We start from the raw sequence: 19,516 nt of genomic DNA on the forward strand, positions 1-19,516 counted from the left end.
CCCCCTTTTTTTTTTTTTTTTTAATTTTTGGAACCGATCATTTCTCACCACCACCACCCCCCTCCTCCCTCCGATTACAAACCAACCCAACCCCAACCTCGCCGAAGCTCTTTCCCCACCCCGACTCTGCACAGCCGTCCCCCCCCTCCCGTCGCCAGCCTCGCTAAGGAGGAGGAGGAGGAGGAGGAGGAGGAGGAGGAGGAAGAGCAGCGAGCGCGGAAGATGGAGGTCTCCACGGACCAACCGCGGTGGGTGAGCCACCACCACCCGGCCGTGCTCAATGGGCAGCACCCGGACTCCCACCACCCCACTCTTGGCCATACCTACATGGACCCCACGCAGTATCCTCTCGCCGAGGAAGTGGATGTACTTTTTAATATCGACGGACAAGGCAACCCCGTGCCCCCGTATTACGGCAACTCCGTGCGAGCCACCGTGCAGCGATACCCCACGGCCCATCACGGTGAGTGTCCGCCCCGACCCCTCCGAGCACCCCGAGCCCCGGGGCCGTCGGGCAGCCCCCGGCAGCGATCCTGCGGGCCGGGAAACGACGTCACGGGTGGGTTTTGGGGCCGGCTTTTAGAAATACAGCTCAATCCTGGCTACTTTTCGTTTTCTTTTCTGTCTTTTTCTTTCTTTCTTGTCTTTCCATTGTTTTGCTTTCTTTTCTGTCTTCCTTTTCTTTTCCTTCTGCTCTTAATCTCTCTCCCTTCTTTCCCTCCTCTCTTTCCCCATTTCTTCCTCTTTCTCTTTCATCTACCTTTTTTTCCTTTCTCTTTTTCGCTCAGCTATTTTCCTCTCTAATTAGCTTAACGGCGTTTTCACAAGGTGTTTAGCTTTTGCACCGTTCGCTGCTCTCGAGAGGCAAAGCTGTAGAGCAGGGGGGTGTGAGAATGACCCTGCAGTCCTCACGCTTGGGATATTTCATTCGCACTTCAGGAGCTTGTTAGGCTCAATTTGAAAGTTTCACCCAGGGCCGCATCATGGCGTGCGCTAAAGCAAGAAAGACAGAAGGAAGATCCCAAGTCAGGCAGCAGAGCAGTGGTGTTTTCCTACAGGAAAGTGGTGATCCACGATGTGAACGTTGCTCCTGGGTCACTGCTTTTAGAGAGGAGGTGAAATACCTGCGGCCGATGGGGCCTGGGGCTGCGGAGGGATGAATGTTTTGGTGCCATCTTTTTGAAGAAGCGGAGCAACCCGGGGTGTGTGGCTGGAGTTGCCTCTATGGTTAAAAGTTAGGGAATAATAATAATAATAATAATAATAAAGCAGGGAAACAAGCAGCCGCTGAGCTCTGCAGATGGAGAGGGACCTCTCTGAAGTGTTGGAATCTAAAAAGCCCGAGGCTCACCCCAAAATCAAGAAGAAGAAGGTGGGATGAGAGTGGCAATGGAGCCGAGCTGGGCTCAGGGCTGCTCCCAGCCCTCAGCTACTTGTTGAGTGCGAGTCTGCATTAGGTCCGCTCAGTAACTGCATTGTTCTGCCATTATTCCCTTTAAAACAATTATTTCTAAGGATCAGCAGCCTTTGTCCTTTCTTTCTTTTCTGCTCTTTTCATTTTTTTTTCCAATATATCAGCAGAAAGTGGAACTGCGGTCTCTCTGATCTAGCCTGAATATTATTTACTATGCTACTTCCTGGAGAAGATAATGAATCTTGACCCTTTCTATTCGTATAACCCACCTTCCCTTCCTTTCGAGCAGTTACTTTCAGTATTGTTCACGAATGTCTGGTACACTGAAAACCAGCCTGTAGATTTTCTAAGACACACACGAGCTCACACGTAGAGATCCATGTCCGCACTGCACCCGCTCTTTTGCTGTCTGTGGCTCTACAGATTCGCGTTTGCACTTCTGCTGTATATTTAGCACTCTGTACACACGTACCACGATAGCTGGAGAGGTTCAGGCTCTCTGGATGTCAGTGTGTTTCAGGTCTGTACAGCAGGCACAAACTTGCTCTCTTCCAGGTGAATAACTGTGTTTTTCAGCTTCTAGCGATTTGCTGAAGTTGCTGTGGATTTGGGTAGCTTTGATTCTTTGGATATTTTTTAGAAAGGGCTAAAAACATGAGTTATGATCCCTCCAGAACATTGGTGACAAAAGGGAAAAAAGGTTCGGCTGCATAAACCCAGTGGTTTTCTTCCCCCCCTGAAAGCCCAGGTCTGTGTTTTAATGTACAATAAAGAGTTTGCAGTGACGAGAAGGGGATGGAGAGAGAGTTCCTTTTCAGTTTGGTGCTCTCTCTGCGTGCCATATTGCCACCAAAAGCTGTCTAACATTTTTGTTCAGCCTCAAGGATGGGGAAAAAAAGCACAGACTGCAAAGTTCGCCAGCTCGGCTGGGAAAGTTACAAAGGTTATAATCACATTTTTGGGCATCTTCTGGTCCTCTTCGTTTGGCCAGAATATGCCCAGGGTTAGTAGCCCACGGCTGCTTTCGGAAAGCACCTGACAAATTATTCCCCAGCTCAGAGAAATGGTTTCTGCAGCGAGGGCTGGGCGATTTCACTCTGGATCTTCGCCTCCAAGTCCGCCTGGGATTGTCTGGGAGGGAGAGGGCGAAGCGGGGCTCCGTGTCCCAGCGCGTCCCCGGCTCGGGGGGTCCCACTCCCGCAGGATCGCACCTGTTAGGATTTCATTTTAAACGGGAGAAAGCCGAGGGGTTCGCATCAGGTTCGGCCGAGCGTTTAAGGAAGGAGCGGGGGCACAGCCCGCACCCTCCGGCGGGTCGTAGGGGAGGCAAAGGGAATGTAACCGGCTTTTTCTCGCTGTGCTTTCTCCGAGCAGGCAGCCAGGTGTGCCGGCCCCCTCTGCTGCACGGCTCGCTGCCGTGGCTGGACGGGAGCAAAGCGCTGAGCAGCCACCACAGCGCTTCGCCTTGGAACCTCAGCCCTTTTTCCAAGACCTCCATCCATCACAGCTCGCCGGGACCCCTCTCCGTTTACCCGCCCGCTTCTTCCTCCACTTTATCCGCCGGTCACTCCAGCCCGCACCTTTTCACCTTCCCACCGACCCCTCCTAAAGATGTGTCCCCGGATCCGTCCATCTCCACTCCAGGCTCCACCGGCTCCACCCGGCAGGATGAGAAGGAATGCATCAAATATCAGGTGTCCCTGGCTGACACCATGAAGCTGGAGTCGTCTCACTCTCGGAGCAGCATGGCCTCGTTAGGAGGAGCCACCTCCTCCGCTCATCACCCCATCACTACTTACCCACCGTATGTCCCCGAATATGGCTCTGGACTTTTTCCCCCCAGCAGCCTCTTAGGAGGATCGCCTACCGGGTTCGGGTGCAAATCACGACCGAAAGCACGGTCGAGCACAGGTAGGGTTTTTGGCTGCTTCGTGCCAGTTTGCTGGGGAAGGGAGTGAAAGCGGTGGGATGGAGCGTGGGTTGTGTACCCGGGAGCTGATTCCCGAGGAAAGGAGAGGAAAAAAGTTGAATGTTTCCCATAGGTTACCCTGCTGGGATGCTAAACCCGGGCTAAGTCCCCCCTTGTGCCCGAGCTTTGTGCCCGAGCCTTGTGCCCGACCCTTTCCCTCCCGCCGGGCTCCAGCCCCGGGGGCGATCCCAAACGCCTCTGTTGTGCTCCGCTGCGGGCGTTTAATGAGGAAGCGAAACCGAGGGAACCGCAGCATTAGTGTATCTCTCCGTATTTTAATAATGGTACTTAAATCCCGGCCAACTTCCCCCGCCTGCCCTCCTTCCCGCTCTTCCCAGCGCGGCTCAGCCCAGGGCCTCTTCCCATGCGGCGCCGGGAGGCTGGGAAACGGGTTGGGGGCGGGGGGGGGATTACCCTGAGTTCACCCCCCCAGCCCCGTCCAGCTCCGTTCCCGCCTCCGGTCCGGACCCCGAATTCCGGGGAAGGCACCGCGGGGAGGTCCCGGCGCACTGCGCACACTGCGCGGCTCCGGGGGCTGTGCCGGATGGTCGGGATTTTAGGTGCACCAAAGGGTGCTGCTGTGTGAGCAGAAGAAAGGGCGATTAGTCAAAACTCTTTTCCTTTTTTTTTTTTTTTTTCTTTTTTTTTTTTCCGTGGAGGCTGATGCAGGGTTGCCTGGCATGAATGAGATCAGTTTTCAGGGTTTTTCCAGGGTGACATTTACTCTGTCTGTCTGAGCAGGGACTGTCTCTATTTAGCTGATATGTTTGAGCTAATCCAATTATTTTCAGACTGCTGCACGCGACAGTTGCATTGTTTATCCAGCGCCAGGAACTTTATTAAAGTTCCGGATGCGGTTAGAGTGACAAAAAAACCCAGACCTGTGTGTTTTGTTCATGAAAGCAGGAGAGAGAGAGAGATGGAGTGAAACAAAAGAGAGGGACAGAGACACAAACGGCCTCAGAGCGGCCGCCCCGTTTAACCAGAGCGGAGTGAACCCACCCGGCTGCTACGAGAGCAGTTCCCTCTCGTCCCGACCCGACCCGACCGCTGCGGCTCCGCTTTATCCTCACCCCGAACCGCGGGGCAGCGGCTGCGCGGGATTTTCAAACCGTTTTGCCCCCCTCTTCCTCCTCCCTCTTGTTTTCCTTTTGCCACTTTCTGTTACTTTACCTTCTAGAAAGACATCTGCGGTTTGCGATAAACCAACCCCAAGAGCAACACCTATTTTTTTTTTTTTTTAAGTCGATTTTAGCAAGCTGGGAAGCTCGCTAAAAAGGGGGATGGGTCCGGATGAAAAGAAGGGAGGGGGGTGTTTGTGAAGGACGAGAGAAGGAGAAACGGATGCAAATTAACACTTCATTATTACGATTATTTTTTTGGAGTAGAGGAGGGAGGTTTAGCACAAAGGCTCTGGAAAAACGGCTGCTGTTTGTGGTTAGGGCGCGGGTGCCTCTTGCTCGAACCCACCGCTGAGCTGGGTTAGTTCTGCTCCGGCCAGCTGAGTGTTTCTGCTGCTCTCAGATGGGCTGGGAGTGCCTTTAGGTGCAAGAAATAAAATAACGACAACAAGAAACCACCCAACCCTCTGACAGTAGCTGGGAGGCACTGCGTCCCCTAAATCCTGGGGACTAGACTATAAACTGTTCAGGGTCCCAAATATTGAGCACGGGCTGTACACATAGTGAGGAAGATGGAAGGATTTCTGCAGCCCCAATGGCTGAGCAGTTAAAGCTTAACTGCAAACAAATCGATAATGGGTATTGGCCCAGTGACTGTGGGTTGACTGGGGCTGGAGAGGTGTTCTGGTGGTTGGGTCATGATTATTTTGGGGGTTCTTGGTTCTCCCACTGGGAGCCAGGGAGATGCTCAAGGAGTGAGCCCAGGGTCCCCGTACAGATTAGGAAGGGGTTCATGGCCCTAAATTTGGCATCTGTCCGTCTCAAGAGGGTCAGAGGCCCCTTTCTTTCTAACTCCAGGGGTGATAGAGGCCCACCAGCCCCTCATCTTCTTCCCACCAAGAGGGACCCTTTTTTGGGGAATGCTCCAGGGAGCCCCTGAGCTGCCTTAGGATTGGGTGGGGGCTGTCACCATCACCTCCCTCTTCCCTGCAGGACGCAGGGGACCTGTGGGGTGTCAGGACTGAGGTGGTGGGGCAGGATCAGACCCCAGCAGGGCTGACCATCTCCTACCTCTGCCTAGGATGTCCCTTAACCGTGGCCTTAGGCTCTTGGGCATCCTGAACTCGGAGAGGACAGACAGTGCCTTTTGGAGTTATTTTTGGGTGGGGGGAGCTTTCACCACTGTTTTCCCTAAGTGAACTATGTGCTTTCTTGTTTCCAGAAGGCAGGGAGTGTGTAAATTGTGGGGCTACCTCAACCCCTCTGTGGAGAAGAGACGGCACCGGGCACTACTTGTGTAACGCCTGTGGACTCTATCACAAAATGAATGGGCAGAACCGACCCCTGATCAAACCCAAGAGAAGGCTGGTGAGTGGTTTTATTTTATTAAATTTAATTTGCTTTCCTTTGCCACTTTTGTTTCTTGTCTGCAGCCTGGGATGGAGAGGGGAAGCTCAGCTAGCCCCAAAATGTGGTCGCACTGTGTCTGAGGGCTGGGACGGAGGATGCTCAGAGAGATGCTCCCACACGCTGTGGGCCTCAGTTGTCTGTTCCTATTGCAAATGCAAAACAGTTTTTTAAAAAAATCAAGATCTGGAGGTTTTTGTGAGCCAGGACTGAGTTTTCTCCCAGGTTGTAAGAGGGTGGCAGCCCCTGCACAACGCACCTGGACAGTGACCCAAGGGTGATCGCTCTTTCCAAAGACATTTCCAACTGACCAAAGAAATAACAGGAGAATGGAGCTTCTCCCAGGCTCCTAAATTTCTTTCTGTGTGCTTTCCATTCCTGTTGGCTGGTGGTGACACAGAAGGGACCTGAGCTGGGTCATTTGTTCCCGAGCACTGCCACTGTCGCCACCTCATTGCTATCTCAATGTAGGGCACAGCAAAGTGTGTGAGTGTGCAAAACTGAGTGGGCACCTGCAGCAACACAAGCTGGAGGAAGGTGAAATGCATGAGTAACTATTTGAAATACTGGTGAAATAATAGTTTCAGGCCTCGTGACCATAATATATACAGGCAATACATTATAGCATCCCCAGTGATCTATTTATGAATTTCCCTGGAAGCCACAAAAAGGTCTGGAAGCTGTGGGCACAGCTAATAAATGCGTTGAAGTCTATTTGGCAAATAATCAGGCAAACCACAAGGGGAAAAATATATCAAGTGGGGGAAAAAATTTGTTCCCTGCCCAGGAAGTTACTGAATGTTTTGATTCGAGGCACGTTTGGTTGCATTAGGATTAAAAATGGAAGATGGAGGTAAGGCGACTCTTGTGTCCCTGTGATGTTTTGGGGCTGATGGACTCAATAGAACGGTGCTGGTGTGGAGCTCTGCCACGCGTGCTCAGGGACAAACTTTCGATTCTTTTCCCTTATAAGAAAATATTGGTCTCCTTTGGCACAGGCTCATCTTGCACAGCCTCGTTAGGAAAAAGGAAAGGCTTTCTAGGGAGGGAAGTGCGGGTTGGGATTTTTAATTTTTTTTTGGGCAGCTCTCTTGTTCTCTTCTCCTCCTTCCCGCTGGCCCTTCTGTCTTAAGCATACACACCTCGTTTTCTTTTTTCTTCTTTTTTTTTTTTCTCGTTCTCTCTTTATGTGTAAAGTCAACTTCCTAGGAAAAAGCTGCCGGATATCTGAGCCCTGGAGATAACTCATAAACAACAGCTCTGTTTCCCCAGCCCAAACACACAGGAGCTTGAGCGTATCCAAACAAGCAGAGGGGGAGGCAGGATAGGAAAGCGGCTGGAAAGGGGGTAGAGCTTTCACAAAGTGTCTGATGGAACCACGAAAGAATGTCCCGAGTTACCCCGAGCTCGGCACATGTAAAATGGAATATATAAATACATTCTGAAAGGTCACTCTTGGGGGAAAAAGAAAAAAAAGAATGAAAAATGTAAAGAGAGACCCGATCTTGCCTAATCATTCCTGTCTTAGGCATTTTAGCTGAAGTCTGAGTTACAAAAAGTTCCTATTCTTCGCATGCAGCATTTGCTAAATGAGAACTTTAGATTTTTTCTTTTTCTTTTTTCTTTTTTTTTCCATCACTGTCTGAAAAAAAGAAAATGTTTTTAACACCGTTTACCTCTATTTTTCTTGCTAACTTTCTCAAAAAAAAAAAAAAATCAGAATGCATCATCAAGACCTTCTGCGTTTGCATCTCCTTGTGCAGGGATGTGGAAGCATGCATGTCTGTGGTTTGAATGATCCTCCCGGCTCTGGGAGGTGAGCGGGCTGGGAGCCGAGGTGTGCACCTCTTGCTCTGCCACAAGTTTCCTGTGTGACCTTGGGCTGGTTTTGTAGGCTCTGATCCCAGTGCATTGCAGCTAATGACAGGACTCCGATGGGCTGGATGGAGAAGTCGAATAAACCCTTAGATGCTGAGAACCCAAGCTTCATTAAATTCAATTGGTGTCTTTGTAGGGCTGACTTTATGGGGAATGATGGGTTGAGCTTTGCAGGCTGAGGAGGTTCAAGCAGCTCTGCTTTGTTCTGGGGGGAAAGCTGTGGATCTGGAGGTGTTGGCAGGGGGATCAGGCAGGTAGTACCGAGCCCTCTTGGAGAATGTCCCCATCCCTACCCAAGCCTGTAGTAGCTCCGTCATGGCCCTTAGCAGAGGCAAAGACTTCCTTTGAATTTTCTTCCTTTCCCTGCCCACATGGGTGCCGAGCTCTGTTTCCATGTCCGTACTGGTTTTGGAAGAATGGCGGCCAGTTTCTCAGAGGGAATTGGCACATGCAGTTATGATTTTAGGAAGCTGTCCCTGTGCAGCTTTTTGGACGCTCTGCGTAAATGTGGGCACCAAAACCAGCCCTTAATTAAGCATGTTTATCAGCACTCAGTTCCTCCTTCTGCACCTTCCTTGGTTCCACCTTTCCATCACTGTCAGCACTTCCAGTGTGAAGTTGTGTCTTTGCTCAACCAGCTCTGCTCCTGTAGAGGGTTCTATGATTATAGTCATCCCATTACTGACATGGGCACGACTGGGTTGGTAATGAGTGTCAGTCCCATTGCCGGGAGCTTTTAAAATAGTGTTATTATTCATTATTTCCTGCCCACTGTTGCTGTCTCTGGTCTAAATTGGTACAGCATGAAAGCTATGGTCTGGGACGAAAATATTCAGATAACAATGCCAAGGTTTTGTAGCGAAAATGTGACAGATGGATTAGGTTTTAGGGAAGATAATGGACTTAGTGATTTATTGGTGTATTTAAAGTTAGCTGGTGAGAATTTGCTTGAGATCCTGAAGAGGTAGCAATGTTGGGACCAGGCATGCCTCTAAACACATTTACCATCCGAGAAATTATGGTGAGCGCAGTGTCGAAACCCCAAATGTCTTCAAAGGGGATGTTTCCCCTGTGTGGGCTGAGTCAAATATCACTGGTTTTCAGAAATTTCCTTAGGCTTGATTTTTGGGTCTGATAAAGGCAAAGCTGCCACAGAGAGAGTCATTCCAACCTCCAAGCCACCCATGCTTGGCCCTTGGGTCGCGGAGGGTGTGCAGCTCTGCAAGCAGGTATGTCCATCAGCCCGGTGATTTGGATGGGAACCAAATCTGGGACCTTGGCAGAGTCCAAAGGAGGACACGATAAAGATCTTGCGTGCAAACTTTCCGATGGACTCTGCTGTTGGTGGTGGGGTGTCTCAACTTCTTCTTCTGATGGATTTTTGCAAGCAGGACACCTTTTGCGCCACCTGGTAAGAGCCCCTTTTCAGACTAGGCATTCTGCAATACTTGTTAATGCTTGTGGGCACAGCGTGATTTATTTTTTCAGATAGTCCTTTTTTTGTGTAATTAAAAAAGAAAAAAAAATTCCTACTCTATCTGAAACAAAACCAACCCGTCCTCTCTCCACCTACGCCACACTCAATTATGATTAAAATTGCAACATGACCTAACAAGAGTTGGTATTAATGCTAGTGCTGTGCCAGTGTCCATGTTTGCATTTTGGGTTTGCTGTACAGTCTCCAAAGATGCGGTATTTTATTTTTTTTTAATGTTGGATGTGCTACAGTGTGCGGCTGTGTGGGGTGAGGGGTAAATTTGAAACAGTAAGAGCACAAAAGAGAGCATTAAAGGCTCAGTTCTGCAAGGTGCCAAGCATTGCTATGATCTGGCAAATCGTTTAAGCACATGTTTTAACTTTAAGCACATGAGCAGTCCCATTGAAAGCGGTGCATCGGGATGAAATCAGAGCTCTGGGACTGTGTCATGTTGATGAAGAAGAGATAGGAGTGGGATCTGAAGGTCTTTTTTAGGAGCTGTAGGCACTTGTATGCACGCAAGCATGCATACGCATTCATATAAAAGTCTGCAAACTCCTTTTCCTCCTTCAGTGGCAGAAGGACAATTTGTTTGCCAAAGTTACAGTTTTTAAATGATAAGCACGAATTCATGCGTGTGAATGAGAAGCAACTTGGCTAAATTTGGCTTTCCTAAATCATTATCACAGTTAACGAAAAAGCTTCTTTATGCACCTTGACATATATACTTTTTTTCTGAAAAAAAAAAACCTTTTATGAAATGGTAAATTCTTCTTTCAACCTCATTACCAGTCCTTAAATAAACATGAAGGTTGAGGCTGCAGAAGGGTGTAATTAAAAAGTTGGGTTTCTCGCTCTTCGCCACAGTGTTATTTCCGATCTGGAGCCCATATCCTTTGAAGCAGAGCCGAACTTATGGGATGGGGCTGTGCCTGCTGTCAGACCCAGTGAGCAGCTGCCCACCGAGTGCGGTGCGGGTCTCATCCGGCGCTGGCTGAAGCCATCGTAATTCATGCCATTGACTCCAGCAATTGTTGGTTCAGGCCCTGACTGCAGAATTAGACCCCTGGGGGGTCTGAGAGAATTAAGATGGAAAGACATGTTGGCATTTAAATAATATTTTCCCCTCTGGAATGGGCTGTGCCAGCGTTGCTAATTTTGATGAGTTCTATCAGAGGTTTAGCACTCACTTTTAGGATGCCCTTTGGCACCTGATTCAGTTCAAATATAATTTAGGATTAAAGTACCTCGGGGATTTTTTGTCGGAATTATTATTTGTTCTCACAAGCCAGTTTCTGTAGGCCTCTGCTGCTGTGCGTCAGTCTTGTGTGGTTGATGTTTTCTTTCTCAGCAATTTTGCTGATGGCATCTTTTTAACGCTTTTTTTCTCCCTCTTCTTGTCCCACCCGTTCCCGCAGTCTGCAGCCAGGAGGGCGGGCACGTCCTGTGCTAACTGTCAGACCACCACCACCACCCTGTGGAGGAGAAATGCCAACGGCGATCCTGTCTGTAATGCCTGTGGGCTCTACTACAAGCTGCACAATGTAAGTGTGACGGTAACGCGCGGTAGTGGGGCCTCCCTTTCCATGCTTGGTGGCCCAAAGTCTTCCTTAGTACGAGGACTGCCACTCTTGGGCAGTCCAAAGGCTTCCTTGGTTTGAGGATTTCCACTCTTGGGTGGTTCAAACTCTTCCTCGGCTTCAGGATTTGCTGTTTTTGCCTGTTCACTGCAGGTGAGTTGGGCTAGGTGACCTTTATAGGTCCCTTCCAACTCAAACGATTATATGACTCTATGATTTCCAGTCTTGGGTAGTGCTAAGACCTTCTCTGCCCCTTTGGAGATCCCATTGGGTACCTTAAGTTTTCAAACAATGAGTGGGTGTCCCCTTAAACATAGTTGATCTGACTTGAGAAGGTATAAAACAGGACTGTCAGTGGGTAATGTTAGAGCTTTCCCATGCCTGAGCCAAGGAAGGAGGAGTGGATCAACAGAGAGGCATGTTATCCACCGCGGATTGGGCTCAGTGTGCTGGAAAAGACAACACGCCATCCTGCAAACTGATACCCCTTCTACGCACAGCTTGGTTCCTCCAGCAAATACAAACTCCGCCAAAAAAGCGAAATGTGCCGGTGACTATTTAGATCTTTCCTGGGTTTGTGGCTATCTTTGTCCCGTCCCTCTGCCAGTCCCCAGAGGTGATTTATTTAGGTCTCTTGTTTGCCCCATTTGACGCAAGCGATTCCTAAACAAAAAAGAACTTGATTTAGTTAGTGGGTTGTAGAGTATGCTAAACCTGGGATGTGAATTTTAAGGCATCTGTCATGGAAAGGAATGAGAAATGAAATGAAATGGCTGGCAAATTTAATCTAATATCTCCATGCAAAGCTGGCTTGCAGGAACCAGGGATATGTGCCCCAGGGAAAGAGCTAAAGGGATCTGAAAAGTCTTCTACCGAACAATACTGCTAATAAAGGAGTCGTAAGGCTACTCCTGTTACTCGCATTCTACATGTAGCGTTAGAATAATTATTATGTCAGAAGACTTGCAATTTCTGTGCTTTGGTATAAGTTTTTTTTTTTTTTTTCCTAGTGGCCGTTTGCTTTATATTCAACTTAGAAATCTCAGGCTATGTTTTACCCTCATGTCCACCCACACAAACACATCAAAGATGGATTGGGTTTCATGGGGCAGCCAAACCTGGTCGTGTCTCAGTCCCTTGTTATTTCAAGCTCTTTGGTTTTTTGGGATGAGTAAATAAGTTTGGATTAAATAGGAAAAAGAAAAAAAAAACCAACAAAAACCCAACTAGGCTAATTTTTCACCTGTTCTGTGAGAGGCATCTCTCTCTTGAAGAAAAAGAAAATGTGTTTACCCTTTAGTGGGCAGGCGTCTCAGCACCCTTTGAGTGCTACGTAGCAAACAAAGGTTATCATCAAGCTCTCTGTGTGATCACTGCAAACAGAAGGGTTGGACCAGGCATGAAGAGTGAAAACTCTCAGAATATCACAAGAAAATATTCTCTGTTTGCTATTTCCATGGCAAGAAGGCAGCCAGGTCAGCTAGCTTCAGTGAAGGAATATATTCTTGTGGGCTGTTGTCATTATGGCAGTGTCCCTACTGATGTTAGGACTTTACTCAGAGGGTGGTGAGGCACCAGATTACCCAGAGAAGCTGTGGGTGCCCCATCCCTGGAGGTGCTCAAGGCCAGGTTGGATGGGGCCCTGGGCAGCCTGAGCTGGTGGGTGGCAGCCAGCCCATGGCAGAGGGTGGGAACTGGATGAGCTTTAAGGTCTCTTCCAACTTAAGCCAGTCTATGATTTTAGTCACATAGCAGGCACACAAGCAGTAGGGACAGCTCTACCTGAGTTACTCCCCTTGTGCTGCAGCAAGCCCTCAGACGGAAATAGTCTCTTCTTAGGTGCCATTTGTTGGACCTGGTGGAGATGTCTGTGTTTGGATGAGATCATTTATAGCCCTGAAGATTGTACAGTTTCTCCCCATGACTAGAAATGGAGACAGAATGTTACATTCACATGGATCTGCACTGTAGCTATCAGACTGGAGGAATTCTCCCTAAGGCATCTGAATGCTGGAGTTCTCCAGGAACAAGCACCTGCTCTCTCTCTCCTTTTCTTTTTAACACTGACTTTGTGAAACTAGTTGGCCTGAACTGACCCCCTGATCCATTGTTTAGGGATGTTAGTGAAATTTGTGACATGGGGCAGGCCTTGAGCAGATTGGAACCATTTTCATACTCATTAAAAACACCGTCAGCTTCTGAAGAGCTCAGTGCAGCTACTTACCAAAGTCAAGTAGTATCTTGCCTTATGAACAACTCCATTGATGGGACCTGCTTAAATGAAACCCCTAGAGTACTATGATAGAACTAGGCAAGGATACTAAAATCTGACTATGAGCAGGTAGTTTTTTCTTCCAGCTCTTTCTTTTTTTAATTTTTGCTCTGCTGGATGATGCTTAATTATAACTGCAGTGAGAAATGGGCAACATCACTGCAGATTGCCCTTGAAAGTACCACCCTCAGCTTTAAAGCTTTGCAAGGACATAGCACTGAGGCATTATTCTGCAGCCCAATGTGGCTTACAGGGCGTGTGGCTGTGAAGGCCACACTCTACTTCATAAATTAAATGTGAGTGACTTTTATTTATTTATTTATTTTTTTGTGACTGCTGGTAAGGCAGTGGTAGCTTCATGAAGTTTCCTTCTATTTTTGGCTGCTGGGAGGTAGGACGTTGTAAGCTGTTCTAGCTGCCTGTAGTCAGCTCAAAGCAGGGATGAAGTTTTGTGTTTGATCATGGACAAATTTCCTCGACTGGTGTAAACTGGTTTGGTATTTTGAAGTGCAAGATCTATTTAGGTAGGTTGTAGTCCTGCTCCTTTTTTTTGTATTTGTCTCTGCATTGGTTCTCTATCAGGAGAGGTGCTGGAAATGTGTACAGGGTCACCATAGCATTTCACTTCTGAGCAGCAATGTCTGCGCAGTTGTGTCAATGACTGTAGAAGTCTTTTGGCTGCTCGCAAGATGCCTTCGCTCTGATTTAGGCTACATAGTAGGAAAGTCCTTGCTGTTTTTTAGTTCCCCTTACCTTTTCTCCTTTTGTCTTCTCTTTGGGTTTAATGAGTTTTCCTCGGACTTTCAGATCATCAGGGTATTTTAACGGATTGATTCGAAGATGAAACGTGTCTGGGTTTCAAGCCTACATCAGGAAGGACTGCAGTAAATAATACCAACACTCTTAAAAATTTTTTTTTTAATGAGCTATATCAGTTTGTTTTACTGTTGATTCCCACAGCTGAAGTGAGCCCATTTGTCAGTAGGATATAAGCAATGATTATAATAGTCTTGGGGTACATTTAGTGAAGCTGCCGACATTTCTCCAATTGACTTCAACAAGAGCTGTCTCCATTAACACCAGTATTAACAGTGACTAATATTTCACATTGATGCGATGCCTTTCATCCTGTGGCATCCCAGAGTGCTCTTTAAGATACAGCCAGTCCTGAAGATTAACCCAACATTGTAATGACTATGTCTAAAGGATAAATCCGCTTCAGTGACAGGACCTTACTGAGGTCAATGGCAAAATCTCTTTGTCTTCAGTTTGAGCAAGATCAGACCTATAATGTCTACAGCTATCCCCTGGATTTGATCTGTTGAATGTGAAGTTCTTGTCCTTGCTATATCAGTCCTTCTTAGAAGTGGGATCAGCCTTTGCTCACTTCAGAGATAGTTGAGAGTCCTTGTACCTTGCTGGAGGTATGCAGCACACTGGCTTGCACCTATAGAAATGAGCAAGGTACCATAGATTTTTGCAAAAGTCCTCAGAAAAGACCTTTGTTACACAATATTCAAAGGCTGGGTGAAGTGTCCCAAGAGCAGAGCAGTCAGTGTTTTGCATATGATACAACAAAGAACATAATTCCTGCCCATGATTAATTGGCTCCATCTGAAATTAATGAATTTCATATACATGCTTTGGGCTGGTTTAATTTTAATTTAGCATGTGTTTGTCATTTTTATCACAATGAATTTTCGTGCGGAAGGTCTTCCCTCCAGGTCTCTCATTTCTCTCCCCCAGAAACAGAGATGGATTTGTGCCTTTGATGTTTTGGGGACCCCTTTAATTTTGCTGTGTCTAATCTTAGAAGTCAGTGGGAAACATTTCTAGCTTGCTGTTGTGGCTGATCTGGTCTCCCTCCTCTTGATATTTGTTGGAGTGCTCATCCATTTGGGTCAAATACCTGCCAAGAGGGTGAGATCATGTACAGCAGGATGATGCTTATCAGCTGGGATGGCACCTTGATCCCAGTTGCAGTGCTGGCTATAGCTTATCATAGAATCATAGAATCGTTTGAGTTGGAAGAAACCTTTAAAGACCATCTGGTCCAACTCCTATGCAATGAACAGGGACACCTACAGCTAGATCAGGTTGCTCAGAGCCCCATCCAGCTTGACCTTGAGTGTCTCCAAGGGCAGAGCATCCTTCACCTTTCTGGGCAAACTTTTCCAGTGCATCCTGAGCAAACTTCATCCTTCAGGCTCACATCAAATCATAGTCTGTGTTGATCTGTTCTTCGCAATTGAACAAAGCATGAAAGATGCTGCATCAAGAAGGTGATTAGTGTTCTGCAGGACACAGCACCAAGCAGAGCCAGGATCCCCGTACTTGATCCAAGGGCCAGCACAGCATAAGGCTGATGCAGTTTTGCCACCACCAGCTTCTCAGCTTGTGTTTGCTGCTTCACCTGGAAATGCAGTCTTGCTGCCCTTGAGACTTCATATCACGATACAAATCCTCACTACGAGCAGGGGAGGCAGGGATTTGTGTATGTCTCCCCAGATGTGAGCTGGGCTTATTGGAGATCAGGACCTCCAGGTCTGCTGTGACATTACTCCCCAGTGGTGTTCACCTTTTGCCTTTTGAACGTGGGCAGAAATCTCTGCTGGGTGACTGAAAACAGGCAGGCAATGCTTTCCTGTCACAGACTGGAGCAAAGGGCCTTCCTTGTGTGCATGTCCCACAAGGACAGGAAGTCAGGGAGAAGGGTGATATTGTATTTAAAGCTTATGACATTTGAGGTTTTGGCTTGCTGCTGCCCCAAGGCTGCTGTGGATCTGCACATGGGCTTGCCTACCTTCAGCTGCTAGCAAGCCGGGCTGCTCCCACTGGCTATCTTTATGCAGAGGTAATCAGCCTTTCAATTGCCCATTTTTTAGGGTGAAGTTTCTCATCACTGCTGGAGTGGAGAGCCTGGGGTCACTACTTCAGAGTGAGATGACGAACTTTGGGATGCTCTTTCCTCTCCCCATGCCTCTGTCCCTGCATATAACAGGGAGCTATTGTATCCCGGCCTCCCCGGGGAGAGAACTCACAGAATGGTTCTCATACTGTGGGGAAAGGCACCGATAAGCAAGAAGCTAAACTCTTCTGTGATCTCAAAGAAGGAAGTGCTTTGTTCCCTGCGCTGGTTAAAGATCTTAGGAATGAAAATCTGCTCAGGATCCTTGCAGGAACCTACTTCCATTGGCCTTGTAGTTCTTGGTGGATAGCGGATCCATTTTTTCTCCCTTTTCTCCAGTTTGCAGAATACCCATCAGCACTGCTGTGCGCACACACTTATTGCAAGAAGCAGTGTTCAGTGCCATAGGGTTTTGCCTTGGGTGGGATTCTGCAGAAGAGCCAGTGTGAGACCCATGTCACTGCCCAAGCACAGATTTTTAAGGGTTTTTATGCATACTGAATGTATAAATCCCTTCCCAACTGTTGTCTTTGGGGCTTTCATGGCACCTGTGCTAAGGCATGCTGTGATACTAGCTGTCTATGCAGCAACAGGAGTTTCTTACTTTGCTACCATTTCCCAGCCTTGCTGTGTGTATGAAGTCACTGGCTGAAGTTGGAAGGGACCTCTGGGTCCATCTGGTCCAACTCCTGCTCCAGCAGGGACACCCAGAGCAGGGTGCCCGGGACCAAGGCCAGGTGGCATTTGGAGATCTCCAAGGAGGAGATTCCACAACCTCTCCATTTTACTCCAGATCTCTCTGCAGGCAAGCAGAAAAAGCTCTACTGTGCAGCGCGTATACCTGTTTCAGGCCAAAAATAAATCAAAAAGGCTTAAGAAATAAAACCAGATTGGGTGAAGCAAACCCGAAAGGATGGTCAAAGCAAAATCTTTCGTAAAAAGTACGAGTAATACAAATACCTGTCAGTCTTACGAAGAGTTTGAGTGGCACCCTAATGCCCCTGGGAGAGTTTGAGACCCCCGGTAGCACTGAAATCCCAGCAGCTGCTGCCACTAATGGTTTTAGATCAGTCAGGAAGCCTGGGGGTGAGATGGTGTCTGCAGGGAATATTTCAAGGTGATAATGATTGGTCTCATTCCTAAACACACTGCAATTACCTAATGCACAGATAGCTGAAATTTTTCAGCTGCTGCAAATTATTCGGGTATGCTTTACTCCTGTGAAGCTCTGTGCTTTTCTGTCTTCTCATCTTTACAAATTTTAATTCAACCTGGAATTTCCTGCAGTTTGCAGGGGTGGGTTTGGCCCCGATTTAAATTTTGGGGATGTGTGAGGTATGTGAGGGGAGGAGGGCTGCTGGACGTTCAGCTGGACCTGGGCATATCCCATGGCATGGGGTGCATGAATCCCACAGTGATTTGGGGAGAAGAGATGGAAGCACAAAAAAAAATAATTGATTTTTGTTTAGATTAACAGACCCCTGACTATGAAGAAAGAAGGAATTCAGACCAGAAACCGAAAAATGTCTAGCAAATCCAAAAAGTGCAAAAAGGTCCATGACAACCTTGAAGACTTTCCCAAGAGCAGCTCCTTTAACCCCGCCGCCCTCTCCAGACACATGTCCTCTATCAGCCACATTTCACCCTTCAGTCACTCCAGCCACATGCTGACTACACCGACACCGATGCATCCTCCATCCAGCCTCTCCTTTGGACCTCACCATCCCTCCAGCATGGTCACTGCCATGGGTTAGTGAGAGACTCCCCTGCTGAATGCTTACAGTCTCAAAATGAGATTTACTTTATATACTTGCATTTTTGCAGGCGTGTGGTTATGGGTCTGATGTCCCAAATCAAATGGGAGGGGGAAAAAAGAAAAAAAAAAAGAATAAAAATTAAAAAATAAAAATGTTATTTGAAGGCGTAAGAGCGAAAAAAATAATAATAAAAAAAAGAAAAAAACTACAAAAAGCACAAAAAAGGAAAAAAAAAGAAAAAAAGGAAAAAAGAAAAAAAAAGTTTTAAAAAAGTGATGTTTGCCACTTTTTAAAGGAACTCACTATGGCATCTATGTATTCTTACCCACTGAATCTGGATACCATTTGTGAATAAGCCATTCAGAACTTGCATTCCCTATTGGACAGGATCTCTAGTGCTGTGAAAAAAAAAATAAAATAAAATAAAAAATGCTGAACATTGCATATAACTTATATTGTAAGAAATACTGTACATTTGAGGAAGACTTTATTGCATCTGGAGAGCTGCGAAGAAAAAGGCATGAAGGACTTTGAGAGATTTTTTTTTAAAAGGAAAAGAAAAAAAAAGACGCTGGGAGGACAATTTAAAAACCAGAAAAACAAACAATGCAGACCAAGAGGAAACGCGGTCTTAACGAACAAATGGACCAACTGCCAGTCATGTCTTCTCCTTTTATTTTATTTTATTTTATTTTAATTTTTTTTTTCTTTTTCATTTCTGGGAGAGGGGAGGGGGCTGGCTAGAACGGTTTTGATGCATTAACTAACTAACTAACTAAATAATTAAATAAATAAAACCTGTAGGGAGATCATTCATTTTGGGCCACGGGCCCTTTACATAGGAAGTACCAATGGTGTCAGGCAATCAGTGTTAACATGCGGACATTGCCAACAAGGGGTTTTCGGATAGCCATTCTCCAGGTCTATACGCATTGTGAACAAGTTCCTGTAATTGTTGTTTGTATGTATAATTCAACGCACCAAAATAAGAAAGATGTAGATTTATTTCATCCTATTATACAGACTGAATGGTTGTACAAATTTATTTACTGCTAGTGATAAGACCTGCTTTTTTTTTTTTGTTTTGTTTTCATATTTTTTCCTCCTTTTTTTTTTTTTGAGAATAAACTAGATTCAATTCTGTTGACTTAAAAGTGTTTTGTGCTTGGGGGTGGGAAAGGGAATGTGTTTCTTCCTCCATTAATTTAATTTTTTGAATTTGTTTTGATCGTACTTATTGCATAGTTTCCATGGGTACGGGAATGTGTGTCTTTTTTCACTCCTGCTAATGGGTAGCTCAGTACTTATGGTGGCATGACAAAAACAAACCAAAAAAAACCAAAAAAACACCCTGAGACAGAAACTAAAAAGAAAAAAAAGTTCTGTGAAGACAAAGGAAAAAATCAGCTCCTCCAGATAAATGGGTTACTTGTCAGTGTCTCCCGTTGGACTTCCTCCTCCCTTTTGGAATGGGTCCCTTTGGGTCTCAATTCACTGTGGCCACCATGGTGACACCCCTGTGTCAAGGACTGGTTTGGGACTGGGATAAAGTGCAAAGAAATGACAGGGTAGTTGTGATGCTGGCTACTTTTGGAGTAGTGTTAGGAAAGGCCTTTAGACTGGAGTGGAGACACTAGGTACTCACTGGTATAATTTGGTGTTCTAAAATCAAGTTCTTGATGTGACATTGTGATAGACCAAACCCTGCGCTGGAAGGAATGAGAAGAACCTGT

General features: G+C 46.8%; 1 protein-coding gene across 2 annotated transcripts; it reads left to right on the plus strand.

Moving 5' to 3' along the window:
- On the plus strand, positions 11–18,309 carry GATA3 (GATA binding protein 3). Of its 2 annotated transcripts, none has more exons than XM_021384349.1 (5): positions 11–463; positions 2,789–3,325; positions 5,730–5,872; positions 10,685–10,810; positions 17,496–18,309. In XM_021384349.1, exons 1-5 carry the CDS (start codon positions 223–225, stop codon positions 17,778–17,780), a joined length of 1,332 nt encoding a protein of 443 aa, XP_021240024.1. In that variant the 5' UTR covers positions 11–222; the 3' UTR covers positions 17,781–18,309. The 2 variants fall into 2 exon arrangements, with proteins under 2 accessions (XP_021240024.1, XP_021240023.1); XM_021384348.1 differs by having other exon boundaries at positions 12–463; positions 5,727–5,872.

Source organism: Numida meleagris, chromosome 1, assembly GCF_002078875.1.
Source record: "Numida meleagris isolate 19003 breed g44 Domestic line chromosome 1, NumMel1.0, whole genome shotgun sequence".
Taxonomy (NCBI): domain Eukaryota; kingdom Metazoa; phylum Chordata; class Aves; order Galliformes; family Numididae; genus Numida; species Numida meleagris.